Below are 19791 nucleotides of genomic sequence, written 5' to 3'. Positions count from 1 at the left end.
TTTGGGACCACATTAGGCAGGACACTTTCTTTTAAGGAACAGTTGACATAAACATCTGCTAAGCTTGAAAGCAGAAATAACATCTTTAATAAGCCCTGTGGCCCTAGTTGGAGATCAGCAGGAAACACACTTTGAGTATCTGCACTCAGATTGGTTTATTCAACAGCAGAGTACTGTGCATCTGTCTGGTATAATAGTTCATTAGTGAAAAAGATAACTGTACTATGTAACAAATCCTTGTGCATTGTTAGTAGGTTTATATGATACTGTTACCTATCTTGAGTCGCATTCCACCTCCTGAGATCAGACAAAAGAGTGCTCTTCTATGTGAATTGTTGATAACCCCAGTCTTCTAGTATTGAATGATGTATTCCCTGTGGAGCAAGGGATAAAAAGAAGAAAGAAGAGTGAGACATCCCCCTCTTAAAACAGTCAGGATTCTTGCTGAAAGTGAATTCAGCACCATCAGTGAATGGGAATGTTACTGGTGACAGAACTCTCATCCACAAGCCTGAACTTGCTCTGCATCCGGGAGGAGCTACCTGGATTTGAACAAGCTCATGAAATTTAGACTACCTTGAATCGCATCGTAACGGGCCATAGAAGAATAGTGGGACAAACCTTCATCACCATCTTGTGACTGCAGTACTGAACAGCAGACAGTTGTTCATGTGTATCAGCATGTCCCACAAATGCCTACAATTGTGCTGTTGAAAATTTCCTTACAGTGACAAGTAAGGTGTTGAACTATACAAAAGATCTTGATATTTGCCTATAGCTATTGTCATTTGTTATGCATTCTGCTGGAGAGGATGTAATCTTTGTATATGTATAGATAAACATTTGTTTCAGAAACTCTTAATGTATACAATGTGATAAATAAAAATCCACTATACAGGCCATGTGTACTCAGCTGTAGAGTTACAAAAAGCAAGCACCGAATTGTTCACAATTTCTGCTTGTGCTCCCCGAGTTTTCTTGCTGAACATATGTCTACAAGTTTTAGAAGAGTATTCATCTGATGGACGTAGTTCTTTTAATTGTTTTTTTCATCGACAGTGACAAGCATGTTTTGTAAAAACAAGATTGGGAGACATCTGTTTTGGAATCATACACGAATATAATGGTCCTGTTGTGAGACAACACTAAAACTGCTAAACTTCCTAACTAATAACACAAATCACATTATTCATTATTTAAAATGTTGACATATTAAAACTGGCGTCATTTGCATAAGTATTTCAAAATATTATTCAATTGGGAATGAATAAAATGAATTTATGTGCAAAAAAATCTTACAGAAAAAAAGTGCCAGATTACTGACTATTTTTGTGTAGCTTTTCGAATATTGTTAGAACCCACAAAAATACTGTTTTTAAGAGTTTCCAAAATGGTGTTATAAGTCCATTTAAAACTGATTTTCCGCTACTCATTTCTTCTCTGAATAAGTACTGAAAGATGGCTGTGCAAATATATTCTGGTGAGGGTAGAGTCGAGTAATAACTATAACATTGAAAATTTCAGTTGACAGTTGCAAGTTTCTATGCGCCTTTTCGAGTATACAGGAGAAAACATCTCTACTATATATTTGTTGGTTTTTGCATAAATTGATAGAATTTTTGCATAAGTTTAATAAACACAACAGACACGTAACAGAGGCTTCAGTCATCAATAATACATTCTCCTTCACTATTTATAACAATCTGCCAATGTTGGGCCAATTTTCTGATTTTGCAACTGAAGAAATCACGTGGTTTTGAGGTGAAGAACTCGTTGAGCTATGTTTGGAGTGCATTATATATTTTCAACTCACATTTTCATCTGGAAAGGAAGCTCCTTGAAGGTTGTTTGATAATGAGCAGAAAAGGTGAAAATCTGAGGGCGCAAGATCTGGTGAATAAGGTGGGTGTGGAATAACTTCCCTTCCCAACCTTGGGTAGGTCTCTCTCTCTCTCTCTCTCTCTCTCTCTCCTTTTTTTTTTTTTTTTCCCCCGGTCTAGCAGAATGTGGGCAGGTGTTATCAGGGAATAGCATCACTTCACGCAGTCTTATCATCATGCAAGGTGCAAATGTTTCCGGCCACCTCCGTTGCTGTCACCCCTCTATTGAATTCAAACAGAGGAATGTGTCTGAAATGCTCAGATTTCTTCATTTGGCACTCTTTTGTACCGTCACAGGTCTACTCACTATCTCCAAATGACAATATGTAAACTCAGATAGTAACAGTGAAATACAAATACAAATGGCATCGGCAAATAAACCCCTCACAACCGAAATACCAACATGCAAAACAAAAATGCTATGAACTTCATGCACCAAGTTAATATTGTCTATTTTAGCTTTTTGCATGGGGCACACAGCAAGAAAAATATTAACCACGAAGTTCATTTTCACGTTTTGAAATTGTATATCAGTGACAGTCATGTGGAAAAAAAGCCTTTTTGCTGTAAACTAACAATGTTCCCAAGTTTTAAAAAATCAGTCGTTTTTCCAATTTTAGGAATTTACATTACTGTTAATTTTGTGTGCCTGCTTTTGTGTTTAGAGCCAGATATTTACAGCCTAAAAATTATGCATTAATTTAATTGCTATGCATTTATCAACAACAGTATATTTTCTTTATTTCTTCTTGGTACGTGCTCCAATTTGACTTTGGTAAAGTAAAATGAATCTTTTTTGTTTTCTTTGAATTATATGTAATTGAGATCCATCAGGAGAGATTAATAAAATGTTAATAATGAATGCAAAATAATAAAAAATACTACAATCTTATAGTTCACATTAGCAAAAACATGTTGGAGGGTAAAGTTGTTGACATGTAGCTGAGAAATAATTTGTATGTGTAGCTTCAGCTCGTGGCGCCAGTAAAGCTGTCACTGCTGCTTATGTGATAGACAGTGCTGCTCCAAGGATTGTGGGAATACCTGATCCCTTTTTTAAGGTGACTGCCCTGGCATTAATTTAATGTTCACACAGATACTGTATATCAATTTGGAGCTGTTTCAGTTCATAATGAAAGAAATTTTAACTTAAAGTTTCATTGACTGACTTATGGTTTATGTATATGTCATTATTGTCCTTGTTTAAACATTGGTTTATTTAGAACTATTAGATATTCATCACAGTTTTAATTTTTTGCAGGCACTGTCCTGTCTTGTTCAGATAGCATCTGTTCGGAGATCTCTCTTTAGTAATACAGAGAGAGGAAAATTTTTAACCCACCTTGTGAATGGTGTGAAACACATACTCCAGAATCCTCAGGTATGTAAGGTGTGTCTTGCTGAAATAATTCATATATGATGATAAATGAAGAACATAACATTCTTCAGGGAAAAAAAAAAAAAAAATGTCAGCCTGCTGTCACCAAATTCAGCATCTTCATGTATTCAAGCTAAGGACAAATGAGATTTGCCTGTAGTTCACATATTCTTCTGCCATGTCCTCAATTTTCCCTCTCAACTTAACCAAGTTATGGCACTCTGTATTTACTAATAGTTATGTATTTTTCCGATCAGTTTTAATTCCATGTTTTTCTCCATATCACACTTTGTTTTCTCCCACCTTCCTGTTTCTCTCTCATTATATTACACCGTGTGTTTCTTGCCACTTGTTTATGACAACAGGGTTTGTTCGTTTTTGCCATATCCCAAGTAATTCCTTTAAAGTTTCTTATCCTTCCCTTATGCATAAAAAATCAAGATGGCATCAGTATTCTCTTTATATCCAGGTAAGTTGGGTTAAAGTTTATAATAATAAACCTCCTGAAAAGCTTTAGCATTCAATCTTCCATAGGTGTCTGGATGTCCGTAATACTCATTGATAATTAGTAGATCTCAATTTTGGTAGGTAGCACAATAGAGCAAGTAACTCAGTGTTATGTATAAAAAATCTAGAAATATTTAGTTCATAGCAGTTCCACCGTTTTTCCTATGCAGAGGCCTCTGGTTGTTAAGAAACACTGTTTATCATTGTAGTTAGAAACTTACTGAATTGCTTGCTGAATTAGCCTAGTAAATTAACCATCTCGCCAACAAGTTCAATGCTTCAAATGAAATTTCTAGTTTCTGAACTGCTGAAAAATTCATATTATTGAGGAAAAAACCTTGTTTCACAAAGCATCCAGCATCCGTCGCATCTAGAAATAAACTTTCCTGTAGACAAAAGGGGACGGGGTCTATACGAGCTGAGCTAATAAATCCAAAAGGGTGAATGACAAACGCTGTTTATGTGGTTGGGTTTGCAAATTATCAGTGTTATAATTACTAGTGACTTCCATAGATTCAGACTACCAGAGTGGAAATAAACAACTAACAGGAATAACAGGCAACTAAGATTACGTATTGTCTTCCCCGTGTATCCAAGAAAATGAAATTTTGACAAAACACTTCTGGCCAGACCGCTACACTACTAAGGGCCAGTTACACAGTCCCCGGCTAGCAGCCGTTAAAGTTCTATTCTGGGAGTAGCGCGGAAAAGCGTTGTATGTACACGTAATAATGCCTAACCAGAGAACAAATGCGGGTTAACTACTCCTTTTATTGTGGCAGGGTTACAGCAGTTAACCAGAGAATAAATTTTGACACTGACAGAAATAGTTACAGAATTAGTGGTGACAAGAAATTCCAAATTAGAACGAGGAAGGAGAAGATACGGAGACTCTCACAAATTACGGAAGAATATGACGATTCCAAATTTATATAAAAATTTCGTACTGCTACTTTTCCATCTCATGCTTCAGAAGCTAGAGAGTATGAATGAAATGTGAAACTATTTCCTAACATAAAACTTTTTGCTTGTAGTAGGCCTAATAGACATTTGATATTGGTTCTTCGTGAATTATATTCTGTCGTGTTATAAAAATTACCATTTGTGCCAAAACAGTGTCGTTTATTTGGTGTGTGTAACAATTGCTGCAATATTAGTAAGGCCTGTTTCGTTTTATCTAGCACACAGTGGCAAAATACACGTAATTAGATCGAGAAACCACACCAGTCTATGGTACTATTTGTACTAAAAGCTTTTGTGGCATTAGACAACGACATTTCGTTTGTTCATGCAGCAAAACATTGACAAACTTTGATGAGGTAATATATTCTTTCCCAGAAAGGAAGGTACGTCATATAAAGCCGTGGCAAGATTAGAGAGAGAAAAAAATGCTAGGATTGAGGAAATGTGTACTGTCTTGCTTGTCTCTTGTTTTTACTCGTTTTATATATCCTATATTTAGTTTTATGTCACTTGAAACAGCAAGTTACTAGCTAATAGGCAGTAAAGACTGCGAATTTTCTGAAGAATGCTTGCAAGAATGCTTGTTCTCCCGGTTATGAATAATCCCATCCACTATTAATTGCAATATTTTTTTAAGAGGGGCAGGATGTCAAACCGGCCGACTGGGAGCAGGAGAGGCACCACAGGACATTTTAATTTCCACTGGCCTGAATATAGTTTGATGGCACCCATTACAAAATGTTACATGTTTGAATTTCACAGAGTGAAATACAGAGACGTGCGATGGAAGAATGCTGGTGAAGAGGCGTGGCACTGTACTTCTGCGTACTTAAGACGAAGTAAAATGTTTTACGTTCCCTCGATCATATATGTTTTATGTATCAGACTCATCAGAAAGATGTGCGCTACAAAATGAAGATATTTTTGAAAAGTCGATTTTTTAAATTTTTTACATGCTACCTCTAAAACTAGAGGGAGGGGGAACATCACTATCTATTATTGCCCCGGTTCGGAAATACCGTAGATCCGGACCTGATGCGCAGAGCAGTCTGAGTTGTTGTTTGGAGGTGGTAGTCTCCACGTGACCCGTGTTTACATTAAGTGATTTTGCTGTTTCCTCTTCGTTTATTGCTCTCACGTCAAATGAAAGCAAAACGGATTTCTGTGGCTGGGAGCTATCAAGTGAATTAAAATACATTCACATAATTATGGAAGGCTAAAATATTAGCTTCAGATTTTATTTTGTTTCCACCTTTCTGACAGTCGTGCGTTAATTGCCTTGCACAACAATGAAGTTATTTTTGTTGGTTTGTTAAAGAAATTTGACTTTCATTAATCTTTTCTGCTGAGACAGCCAATTCATTTGAAACGAAGTGTCTAATTCCACACTATTGACTGGTTTCAACTGTCGCGGGAAAATATTCCGAATGGTTGTTTGAAAAGCGTTACTTTCAAGTAAATTAAATTTCCTTTTACACAAGATGAACTCTGTGCGCGAATGTCCGATGAATTTCTTAAATTGGAGCGTTTGACTCTCATTCAAAATTCAAATCTTTGACGACGACCATTTAGAATATTTTTGAGAGCAGATGATCAGACATTTATGTCGTCGTTAAGAATTTCACTGGCACATTTGTGTGCGCAAAAAAGATCAACATTATGTGTGAAAGCTTAGCTTCTCTTGCAGCTTATTAATCTCAGAGGCCAATATTATACGTGAAAGCTTTTCTTTTCTTGTAGCAACACTATGTACATTAATTTAAACCATTACCTTTTCATACAGGGTGTTTCAAAAATGACTGGTATATTTGAAACGGCAATAAAAACTAAACGAGCAGCGATAGAAATACACCGTTTGTTGCAATATGCTTGGGACAACAGTACATTTTCAGGCAGACAAACTTTCGAAATTACAGTAGTTACAATTTTCAACAACAGATGGCGCTGCGGTCTGGGAAACACTATAGTACGATATTTTCCACATATCCACCATGCGTAGCAATAATATGGCGTAGCCTCTGAATGAAATTACCCGAAACCTTTGACAACGTGTCTGGCGGAATGGCTTCACATGCAGATGAGATGTACTGCTTCAGCTGTTCAATTGTTTCTGGATTCTGGCGGTACGCCTGGTCTTTCAAGTGTCCCCACAGAAAGAAGTCACAGGGGTTCATGTCTGGCGAATAGGGAGGCCAATCCACGCCGCCTCCTGTATGTTTCGGATAGCCCAAAGCAATCACACGATCATCGAAATATTCATTCAGGAAATTAAAGACGTCGGCCGTGCGATGTGGCCGGGCCCCATCTTGCATAAACCACGAGGTGTTTGCAGTGTCGTCTAAGGCAGTTTGTACCGCCACAAATTCACGAAGAATGTCCAGATAGCGTGATGCAGTAATCGTTTCGGATCTGAAAAATGGGCCAATGATTCTTTTGGAAGAAATGGCGGCCCAGACCAGTACTTTTTGAGGATGCAGGGACGATGGGACTGCAACATGGGGCTTTTCGGTTCCCCATATGCACCAGTTCTGTTTATTGATGAAGCCGTCCAGGTAAAAATAAGCTTCATCAGTAAACCAAATGCTGCCCACATGCATATCGCCGTCATCAATCCTGTGCACTATATCGTTAGCGAATGTCTCCCGTGCAGCAATGGTAGCGGCGCTGAGGGGTTGCCGCGTTTGAATTTTGTATGGATAGAGGTGTAAACTCTGGCGCATAAGACGATACGTGGACGTTGGCGTCATTTGGACCGCAGCTGCAACACGGCGAACAAAACCCGAGGCCGCTGTTGGATCACCTGCTGCACTAGCTGCACGTTGCCCTCTGTGGTTGCCGTACGCGGTCGCCCTACCTTTCCAGCACGTTCATCCGTCACGTTCCCAGTCCGTTGAAATTTTTCAAACAGATCCTTTATTGTATCGCTTTTCGGTCCTTTGGTTACATTAAACCTCCGTTGAAAACTTCGTCTTGTTGCAACAACACTGTGTTCTAGGCGGTGGAATTCCAAGACCAGAAAAATCCTCTGTTCTAAGGAATAAACCATGTTGTCTACAGCACACTTGCACGTTGTGAACAGCACACGCTTACAGCAGAAAGACGACGTACAGAATGGCGCACCCACAGACTGCGTTGTCTTCTATATCTTTCACATCACTTGCAGCGCCATCTGTTGTTGAAAATTGTAACTACTGTAATTTCGAAAGTTTGTCCGCCTGAAAATGTACTGTTGTCCCAAGCATATTGCAACAAATGGTGTATTTCTATCGCTGCTCGTTTAGTTTTTATTGCCGTTTCAAATATACCGGTCATTTTTGAAACACCCTGTATTTGTGTGTTCGCGCTACTGAACAGTGATGTTACTATTGGCTGACTACATCACATGTCCTATGCTCTGAATATCCGCTGACATTGGCTGGTGAGATCGCTTGACATGAGCTACGACTGGCTTACAAAAGCGCATCGCAATCTCGATTTCAATCCTTCGGAAAGTAACATGCAGTGTTTGGTGGAATTCGAATTTATACTTTCGTAATATGGAAATATGCAGTGTACATGTTGCTACACATCAGATATCTTTCCAAAACGTGTTGTTTCCCCTGACTTTCGTTTTCTAAAGTGCCGGGAAATTCTATGCAGGTGTATAAAACCACAAACATTGAAAGGATTGATAATTTTTACAGTTCCGAAGAAAAGTATGCTGTTACTTAACACGGAAAAAGTGTATTTTCATCCGGGAGGAAGTGTATTTTTAACCGGGAAAAATCCGGGAATTTTTTTTTCTCGTCCACGTATACACCCTGTATAATATCTCTGGCATGTCTCGCTCCATCTGGATGTTAAAAATACATGCTTTCAGTGCTCTGAGATTCTACATATTGTTTTATATAAGTTTAAACTTCAGTTAAATTCCATCCAAACTGATTCTGTTTGGCCAATACCCTTGCCACTGTGCCGTTTTATGCATATTGAGTTACATGATAGGGTTTTTGTTATAAAAGTATCATTTTACTTGATATAAACTTTTTAAGTTGTTGAATGCCTCCACCATCAGCTGATCTTTTCCTTTTCATCATGTCATGTGTGGCTTTCTTTGCATTATTAGATGCCTGTTTTTTGTAATATCCTAAACAATTTTCATTTGCTCACATAGCATCTTCCTTTGTAGTGTTTCATAATTTTGTGTTCATAGTGCCCTGCACCTGTATGATATTGATGACATTGTTTTTATATAGATAGATAAGGCTGTTTCTTTTATTGTTTATTTTATTTTGGCCAGGCAGTATTGAGCCACATGTCAATCTTCAGCAGTTGTAAATTTACTGTTGTTCATTTACAGAATTTCTATTGATTTGTTAGAATTTTTACTTTTAATTAGTTTTTAGCATGTTCTCGAATGAAAGGGGTCATTTTTATGTAGTTCATGTACTTTTCATCATTGTGGTTCCTTTATTTGTTGACTAAATGTTATACGCTTTATTTTCTCTTTTACTTTGCTTTTTCTTAATCATATTTGATATTTCATGGCTGATACATGATGAGCATCAACACTTTTAATCTAATACTTTGACTCCTTCAAAATAAATTGTTGTTGTTGTTGTTGTTGTTGTTGTGGTCTTCAGTCCTGAGACTGGTTTGATGCAGCTCTCCATGCTACTCTATCCTGTGCAAGCTTCTTCATCTCCCAGTATCTACTGCAACCTACATCCTTCTGAATCTGCTTAGTGTATTCATCTCTTGGTCTCCCTCTACGATAAATTGTAAAAGTATATATTTGTAGAATTAGTTTGTAATCTAGTCATTTATACTATTTTACCTTTTGATTTTCTTTGTGAAATCATTTCACATTAGTAATTCTCATTCTAAAAACCTTAATGCCTCATTTTTCACGTTGTCTGTGATACTCATGTTTTCTTTAAGTCTCAAATCTCTCAAGCTATATTTTACTTTTGCTATTTGGATAGGTCGGTATTTAGGGAGTAAAATAACTGATGATGGTCGAAGTAGAGAGGATATAAAATGTAGACTGGCAATGGCAAGGAAAGCGTTTCTCAAGAAGAGGAATTTGTTAACATCGAGTATAGATTTAAGTGTCAGGAAGTCGTTTCTGAAAGTATTTGTATGGAGTGTAGCCATGTATGGAAGTGAAACATGGACGATAACTAGTTTGGACAAGAAGAGAATAGAAGCTTTCGAAATGTGGTGCTACAGAAGAATGCTGAAGATAAGGTGGGTAGATCACGTAACTAATGAGGAGGTATTGAATAGGATTGGGGAGAAGAGAAGTTTGTGGCACAACTTGACTAGAAGAAGGGATCGGTTGGTAGGACATGTTTTGAGGCATCAAGGGATCACAAATTTAGCATTGGAGGGCAGTGTGGAGGGTAAAAATCGTAGAGGGAGACCAAGAGATGAATACACTAAGCAGATTCAGAAGGATGTAGGTTGCAGTAGATACTGGGAGATGAAGAAGCTTGCACAGGATAGAGTAGCATGGAGAGCTGCATCAAACCAGTCTCAGGACTGAAGACCACAACAACAACAATTTGGATAGTAAGATAACTGGTGTCCGGAGTAGAAAGGGTATAAAATTTAGACTGGCAATTGCAAGAAAAGCCTTTTTGAAGAAAATAAATTTGTTAACATTGAATATAAATTTAAGTGTTTGGAAGTCTTTTAGGAAAGTATTTGTCTGGAGTATACCCTTATATGGAAGTGAAAGGTGGATGATGCATCTCAGACAAGAAGAAAACAGAAGCTTTTGAAATGTTGTGTTGCAGAAGAATGCTGAAGATTATGTGTGTGGATTTGCGGTATAAATTGACTAAAATAAGGGCCTGTTTGAATTGGACACATTCTGACACATCAAGGAATCATCAATTTGGATGGACGGGTAGCAGATCGGGGAGGGAAACCAAGAGATGCATATAGTAAGTAGGTCGGTATTGATGCAGGTTGCAGTAGTTACCCAGAAACAATGTATTTTATTCCAGATATTTCTGATATCTTTGGCAGGACACATTTACTGCAGATAAGTCTGAAATGTAGTCTTCTGATTCATTTATTTATGTTGTCAATTCTAACTTCTTCAGCAGTTTCTTGCGAAAAATCTGCTAAAGAACAATATTAAATAGTTGTAATTATCTTGAGTAAATACAAGGCCTGGGTAAAAAGGAATGAGATCCATTATTTTTTCTCTGAAATGGCTTTATTAACAGCAGTACATCAGGGTTTCCACAGGGTCTTGAAATCAGGGAATATCAGGGAATTTCAAACACGTCAGGTAAACCAGGGAAATATCGAAGAAATTTGGGAAAAAAAACCACTGGAAGAATCTCATTTTTGTCCCAGTAGATGAAATTATTTGTTTACTGAGGTGTCGTGCATCGTTCACCAATTCTTGTAGCTACCCTAAAAGCTGCTGACAAGAGGTAGGAAGGCATGGGGAGTGGCTCATTTGGATCTGATTCTCGGAGACTGAAGATGCAACAATCGTAGATGGCAGTCATGTGTATGAGTTCTGTCTGAGTGATTGTTTGAATGTTTGTGTGCTCTCGTTTTCTGACAAAAGCTTTGGCTGAAAATTTAATCGCAAGTGTGATTGTCTTTTCATTGTGTCTGTCTGCAACTTAGCAATCATCTTTACGGTGAGTTGCTACCTATCCCCATTATTATTGATTCTCAGAGTATTTAAACAAGTTATCTGTTGCATGGATTGATCACTGTAGTCTCATTTCATCAACAAGCTGTCTGTGGCTCGTGAATAGCTGGCCCAACTTTTTTGGTGGATTTCCATGATGGGCCAAAACTGGAGACCGCTTCTGCAGGTATTTTTAATGGATTGGGCCTGTTGATCTGAAACCATTTATTCCCATTAATGTGCAGGCCCTGCCCATCAGATTTAGTCTCACCGATCTGCCCATAGGCTGGGTCTGTTTATGTGTGGCATAATGCAGTAGATTTTTATGGTTTATCCATGGACCCAGGACTTCGGTGCTCCACAGCAGGCCAGAGACCATGGGCGATAGATTGCAGGAATTGCGACTGTCTCACCTCAAGCACGTTGTAAGGTGTGGCATTTTATTTGTTCTAGTACATTCTGGCAATTTAAAAGTAGTTTACATGTTAGAATGCATGGACGATAAGAAGAAGGAAATTGTCAGTTGCTGGCTGTTTGTATGCTATGTACTCATATATCACACAACACATAATAGATGTAACACAGTGGGTAATAACCGACAATAGTGAGCATGGTAGAACCAACAACACGGGTAATAATGGACAATGGTGAGCACAGTAGAACCAAAACAATTCTTCCCCACCTTATATACTTCTTTCAAGAGGCTTACTTTTTTCTGAGGTTATTTCTGAAATCAGGGAACATATTTTAAACCTGTCCTGTGACTCCAAGGAAATGCATATTTTTGTCACCAGATGTGTTTAGTTTTATTTAAATAAAATAACAACAATGGTCGTAATGAAACGCATATCCATTTGGCTTGCTTTCTCCATGTAAAAACAGTTGATTGCAAAAGATATTGATATTAGTACTTCAGATTTTTGCTCACATCAAGAAACGTAATATTTTTTTAAGATATTTCCTTGTTTGCACTATTGTTTCTTGTACGGTAGCTACAAAGACAGATTGTCAACTTACATCATAACTTACCCTTGAGATCTCAAAATTTGTCAGGGAAAAATGCTAAAACTTGTCTGGAAATCAGGGAAATGTCTGGGAATTTCACTTGGAGAAAATTGTGGCATGCCTGTTATTACAGTTACTCACCTTCAGTATAATCGAGCCCTTTTGTCAAATGTCTGGAAGGCATCGTATAATTTCTGTGGATGTCCTGTCCTGACTACCCTATGGCATGGATAATGTCATCTCTGATGTTGTACTGGATCCCTCACACTGATTCTTTCCCTTTGGCAAAGAGACCATAATCGCAGGGAGTCATTTTGAGTGAGTATGGAAGATGTTTTAGGCTCTCCCACTTCGAGCGGTGCAAGAAGTCCTGGACAGCAGCAGCAGTTTGGCATCATGCATTGTCCTGCAGAATGATGGGTTCCTGTTCCGTGAAATTCCGTTGCTCTCACCTGAGCACTGGACAGAGGTGGTGTTGCAAGAACCTACAGAAGTAGGCAGCATCTACCGTCACCATTGGTGGTACAGCGTGATGCAGTATTGCCCTGTCTTTGTCATACGCCACAATGAACATCACCTTCATAGCATGTGGTGTACTGCGCACTTCCTGTGGACAAGGAGAACCAGGATGCCTCCATTCGTAGGATTGACCTTTCGAGTTTGGTATACACAAGCATACCCAGGTTTCACCGATAGTGACGATGTGTCAAAGTCATTCAGTTCCCTTTGGTACTGGCCCAACAAATCACGTGTGATGGCATAGTGATGCCATTGTTGCACCTCTGAGATTTCATGGGGTATTCAACATGCTGCAGTTTTGCGGTACCCCAGAAAGTTGTGCAGAATGCGGAGCACAGCTGTGTGGCGTACTCAGACTTCTGCTGCTAATTCATGCACAATCCAGTGGTGATCAACATCCAACAAGGAAGCAAGAAGTTGAACTGTATTGTCCTCCACGTGAGTTCATCCTGTACGGGAGTGATCCTTCACAGCATCTCCACTTAATAATCAGAATGCCTTAACCCATCGTGTGACTATGCCGTATGACAACTCTGCGTCATCACGTGCTTCACACAGTCCCTGGAAACATTCTTGGGTACTCCAGTCTCATACTATTTCAATTTTGAGCCCTGCATATTCCTCTATCTTCGTAAACATGTCCAATATTGTTGTGATATTCAGTGGTCTACACACTGCTGTAGATTGACAGAATACCATCCCCACTTGCTGTACAAACTCTTCTCACAGGTCTTTGTTGGGTCAACACACATGGCAGCTCACCGACTCGTTGGTTTGACGTTACAGCAGTGTTGACACTGCTTGTATAAGATGTCAGGGTGGCACTAGCCAGCTAGTTTACATATTTATGATTAAAAAAACTTGTCAGGACAGAAGTTTCTGTGACTATTACTTCTAGTAAATAAGCTAGATTGTGATTTGATATTGTTACAGTTCAGCATTGCCTGTGCAGCTTCAGTGATTCACTTACTTCCATTATACCACCATCTCATAGATTATACTTGGGGGTTGTTGAATTACAGATAGATGCTCCACTGGCATGATAAATGGGATAACTGGATATGTCAGATAATTTGCTAACCCTTGTTGTGACAGTCATAGGAAGGAAAGGCAGGACATGCAATATCAATGCAGTTCTTCACAACCATACTTTGGGTGCCCATGACGTGGGTGCTGGAGTTAGTTGCCATGGGAAATTGTGTACTAATGACAGGAGACATCATTGACTACTGTGTATTTAACAGTAAATAGACTGGCTACATTGAAGGAATCACTAATTTGATCATGCACAATGATAACCCACGAGCAGTCATACCATCCTGAAACACCCATGTCCCAGTAGGATGTGGAAGCCACTGCCCCCAGACACACTGGTGTCCAAAATTAAAGCAACAAATGGAAATTTTTCAAGATAGCATTTATTTTGCCACAAAACAGTATAAACAGGTGATATTAAAGTAGGAACAATGTAAAGAATACAGATGTAAACAACTGTAACATCCATAATGGTAGACAAAAATTTTCATTTTTTTTTCCAACTTAACAGACTTGAGCATGCTTTCTGACAACTCATTAATGTGTTCAGTATGGGGTGTGACCACCACTGGCAGCTATACAGGCCTGGCATCAATGATGCACGCTGCGAATGATGTCTTCAATCTCACATTGCGGCAGTAATCCCCATTCTTCCTACTGAGCTGCTCGCAAGTCTTGGATAGTGGCTGGTCAATGCTGATGTGGTGTAACCCATGTCCCTAGTGCATCCCAGGCATGCTCTGTGGGACTCAAAGTGGGAGAGCAAGCAGGCCACACCATTCGTGCAGTACCTTCCGTTTCCAAGAAAATGTCAAGCACCTGTGCTGTATCAGATTGAGTATTATTGTCCATTCATCCATCAGTATGAAGTATGGGCCCACAGCAACTCACAACAACTGCACATAAGGTCCCAAGATCTTCTCACAATACCTGACACCAGTCAACCTTGCCAATTCATCTGTACAATTCCATGAAGAGGTATTTGTGTGGCCAACATAATCCCTACCCACACAATTAGGGATTGTCCTCCATATCACTCTCTTCCCACAATGTTCGGGTCCTAAAATCATGTTCCACATTCCCCCACATGTGAATCCGAGACTCACTCTCCAAACCAATTTGGAACTCATCTGTGAGAAGAACATTAGTCCACTGTTTGGTCATGTAGGTGGCATGTTGACAACTCCACTCTAGACGTGTCAGAGGTACACACATACAGCTGGTCTCTGACAATAAAGGCCACTCTGCAGAAGCCATCTGTACACCATATGCCTCGATACAACACATCCAGTGAATGGTGCTACGTCAGATGCCAGTTGCCATGCAGTTCCAAGACGGTACCATCATGCCCTTACAGCCAAATAATGGTCCTCTCTTTCTGATGTCACATGTAGTCAGCCCTGACCTGGTCTTCAGGATACAGTTTCTGTCTTCATAAACTGTCGCCACATCAGAGAAACAACAGAATGATTCACATTAAGCCATCAGACCACATCAGGTAGTGACTGTCTCACTTCCACGCTTCCATTCTTCCTATAGCCCTCCACTGCAGAGAGTCTGGTAGGCATCTTCTCTGTGCCATACTCCACCATCTGTGGGGGTGTATACAGCGACTATGGATGTGGGACTACCCGGAAAACACTATGCCATTTGACGGGTGCCCAGACATCATTGTTGGCGTTGTTGTCTGTTGACCAGAATGCCATCTTCGATGCGGAACAGGATTGTACGGGTATCTTTCAACAGTTTGTACGATTATATTGGTAGTTAGACACAGGATGGGGAAATAGCATTTTGTTGCTTTACTTTCGGGCACCAATGCATATACCTTTGCCACTGCACATCACATAAAACTATAATTATCAGTCCTGTGATTACTACAATTATGCACAAGGAAGTCTGGAAGCATGTGAGGCAATGATTTGTGGTTCACATACACAAAAACCATATGATATGTCCTCCTTGACACCATGGCACTTTTTAAGGAGGATTCAGAGATAATCTCATGTATTGGATGTTCACACAGAAAGAACAGGACTCCTCCCAAGCCTTCCTTCGTCTCTTGCTGACAAGCAATACTGGTATCAGCTGTTCAATCAAGCATGTACCTGTAATTATTCACCTACAGAACCACAGGATCATGTTGTACATTTAGAAAGATAATGCACATGTGCACTCTTTAAAATTGTGTAAGAATAGTCTGAGGCCTCTTGGTCAGCATTATTATTATTATTATTATTATTATTATTATTATTTATTTTTTTTTAAAGAAAGAAAGAAACTGCTCTTGTTGAAATGGGCAGTAGCCCTATGACTTCCCATGGGACTGTGACCTAGAAATCAGCTTCCTCTCATACTTGCAAATGTAATTAATCTGGGCCTATCACTTGACCACTGTGGTTATGATGAATCTGCTAATAGAAATTAAGGACAGGGAGGTAGATCACAAAGACAGTCTCAAAGAAACAATATTGAGCAAAATCCTCAGATGCAGGTACTGGAATCTCAATTAATGTGATGGTACTGAAATAAGTGAGACAGAGTACTTAAAACTTTTCAACATGTACAAATTATTCGATGTGAAGTCGCTGCTCAGCCATTAAGAGAAAGTCACATGTAATACAATCTGACAATATAATGAAAATGATAGTTGCTATTCACCATCTAGTGGAGGTGGTGAGTCACAAGTAGGTACTTGAGATGCCGAGTCACTGATAGGCACAACAAAAATCAGAAAATTAGCTTTTGGCCAATGAGACCTTTTTCGTAGATAAAATACATGCGCGCTCACGCGCGCGCACACACACACACACACACACACACACACACACACACACACACACAAAAGAGTGCCAGCGCAACTTGCACACATGACAACTGTCTCTGACTGCTGAGGCCAAAGTTAATTTTCTGACAATCTTTTTGTTGTGCCTATCTGTGACTCAGTATCTCCTCTATTTGCTGACTAGCAACTATCCATTTCATAATATTGTTCAATGTGTTTAAGTTGTGACCTTTTAAAGTTTTGTATATTATATATGCATTGAATGTGTTTTTGTACATTCAGTGTGTCTTATTATCCACAATAATACAGTTTTTAGCTGAAACTGGCCAAGAGAAGGCCATTAAATGCAAGTTTTATTAACATTTTCAGCCTTGACAGAAAATGAAATATTTGAAAATCTTTATTGTACGTTACAAGTGTAGTATATATACGTTGTATAGTACTTGAGTGGGATGTGCAGTGCCATTATTTTTTTGCTTCATTATATTCATTGGTTCATCATAAGAAACATGATAGCATGAATAGTTTTTGTGATTTTTAAGTTGCAGTTTCATCACTGTGAACTTGTTTGGTTTTCTGGTAGGGTGAAGTAATACAGTTTTTGCTTGAAATGGTATACTTTATTGTCACATATTTGCAATGTTCTCTGCTGTACCACAGAACCATGCAACTCTCTGTTGAAGTGTTGTAATGTGTTACTTCTTTCCAATTCAGTATGGACTTTAGACAGCTTACAAGTACAGTTATATACGGTGATTTGGTGAAAGCGTATGAGACTTCTTATAGCTGCCAGAATTTTTACCATATTTAACAAAAAGCCACTTAAGCATGGCACTACATATCAATAAGAAGTTTATGTACCAAATAATAGAGGACCTAAACACATGTAAAAAGTGACAAAAGAGTTAGCTTTTGGCGACAGGAAAGAGTATTCCCTACCATAGCACTGCAAGACTAGCATCTCCAGGAGAAAAAATACAGTGGGGAATTTAGCATTATTCCTGTCTCAGGGTGTAGAATTTGGAAGGTATTGGGGGAAGCCATGAGAAGTTGATACTCTGATTCCATCCTAAGGCAGATTTGGACTGGGTGTTAGTAGAGAACTGTCTGTGAAATGTGAAGACATGCTGTTAAAGTCCCAGCCCAGCACATAATTTTATCACACATAATAAATCTTTTCTTTATATTGCATCTGCAAAAACACAAAGATAGAAGACAGCTATCATCTGCTAGTTGTGGGCAATCTGCATCTAAAGTACAGATATAAATATAAATGTCTTCTATGCCCTTTAAAAACATTTTGTTAGTTATGCCCTATTGACTGTTATTGACATTGATTGTTTCAGTAATATGAAAAGGTTTTATAAATACTGCTGCCAGTCTCAAAATTTGACTGCTTAAGTTATTTAATTATCAACACATTTTAAAGTTACTCGTCTATTTCTGTGACTCTTTTGAAGTTGTTAGCCTTTGTTCATAAACATCTAAAGGTAAGTTGAAACATAATATTACAGACAAATCAATTTGTTTGTGACTGGTAGCAGTATTTGTAAAATATTTTCGTATTGTTAATGGTGGATGATACAAAAAATGCTTTTCTCTTTCTATAGGGATTGAGTGATCCAAGCAATTATCATGAATTCTGTCGTCTGCTGGCACGACTGAAATCTAATTACCAGCTTGGTGAATTAGTCATGGTAGACAATTATCAAGAAGCTATTCAGCTCATAGCAAAATTTACTGTTCAGAGCTTGCAGGTAAGACTGTACGACAAGTGTACCATAAATAATATATTAATAAATATTGCTTGTTCAGTAATTAAGTTCACTATTTTAACTATTCAGGTCATAGAAATTCCACATTTCACATGTGTGTTCTGCCCTCAGAAGAAATACTTCACTCACCTCTTTTTTAACCTCTACAGTTCGTTTTGAACTGTGACCTCTTCAACAGTTACCTGCAAATTATCATGATCCGGTGTTGGAGCTTACTATTCCCTGCAGATCATTTTCTGCAGTTCCTCCACAACGCCATCTGGTTCTTGGTCAACCCCATCTTCTTTGACTCACTAGATTTCCAGTTAATGTTGTTCTTCAGTTCCATATCATTCATCTGTGCCACAGGCCCCTCCCATGTTAATCTGGCTGATTTCACTATTCCTCTAATAGATTTACAGCTCATGATTGTACTACCTCTCCATCTTACTCTTTCACAGGTTGGGCCAATGATTCTTCAGAGTATGTTTCTCTGAAAGGGATCTAGCATTGGAATATCATTTGATGTCAGTGGCCAATTTTCTGAGGTATATGTAAACACAGGTGATTAAAAAATGGTTAGTTTGACGATACGAGTTAGTCCTAAAGAATATAGTTTTTGGCTGCTGTTAATCTCACTTTCATTTCATAAGGGATGCTATTTGAGTGAATGACAGTTGATCCCAGATATTTAAACTACTTATCCCTCTAAAAAGGTGTAAGTGCTCAGTGTTAATGAGGATTGCTTCTTCTCCTTGAGTGCTTTCCCAGCAGCCATCTATTTTTTTCTGTTTGTTGATATTCATTCCCATATTCTTGCTGGCCTGATCAAGTGTAATGAATGACTCCTCCATTGTCAAGTTCTTGCACCTATATCCATGCCATCAGCATAAATGAGTATCTTCACTGGTTTATAAAATATCATTCCCTGCTCAAGAGATTTGCATGTCATGACCTTCTCCAAGGTATCATTAAAATGAAGACACAGCAGTGCATCTCTGTGCTTTACACTATCTTGTGTATCAATTTGATCAGACACCATTGTTCATGTTTTTATACTACTCTGTACCTCATTCATTCCTTGTCATTCTCACAAGCTCTAATAATGCTCAATCCTCACTTTAGTTGTTTTTTGTCAACATATACTAAGGCTGCTGAGTAGAAAACATACCATAATAGTTTTACCAAGTGTTGGTGAAACAGACAATCTTTATGATTTTCACATTGCTTCTTTTTAGATAGTTTATCAGTCTTTTGTTATTTGTTATCTGTATTTTATTTCATAATGTTACAAAAATAATTTTTGACTGATGTGTGCACGTGCG

General features: G+C 38.5%; 1 protein-coding gene across 4 annotated transcripts in view; it reads left to right on the top strand.

Moving 5' to 3' along the window:
* The window catches only part of LOC126174977 (exportin-7), a 225119-nt gene that overhangs the window by 88241 nt on the left and 117087 nt on the right, over positions 1–19791 (top strand). For all 4 annotated transcript variants that reach the window (XM_049921463.1, XM_049921456.1, XM_049921480.1 and 1 more), the window contains exons 6-7: positions 3142–3261; positions 18323–18469. In XM_049921463.1, the coding sequence (XP_049777420.1) occupies positions 3142–3261; positions 18323–18469 (267 nt within the window). The remainder of the gene's footprint in view (positions 1–3141; positions 3262–18322; positions 18470–19791) is intronic.

Source organism: Schistocerca cancellata, chromosome 1 (genome assembly GCF_023864275.1).
Source record: "Schistocerca cancellata isolate TAMUIC-IGC-003103 chromosome 1, iqSchCanc2.1, whole genome shotgun sequence".
Classification (NCBI taxonomy): domain Eukaryota; kingdom Metazoa; phylum Arthropoda; class Insecta; order Orthoptera; family Acrididae; genus Schistocerca; species Schistocerca cancellata.
The sequence above is the reverse complement of the archived record's forward strand: the minus strand, read 5'-3'. Positions and strand labels throughout refer to the sequence as shown.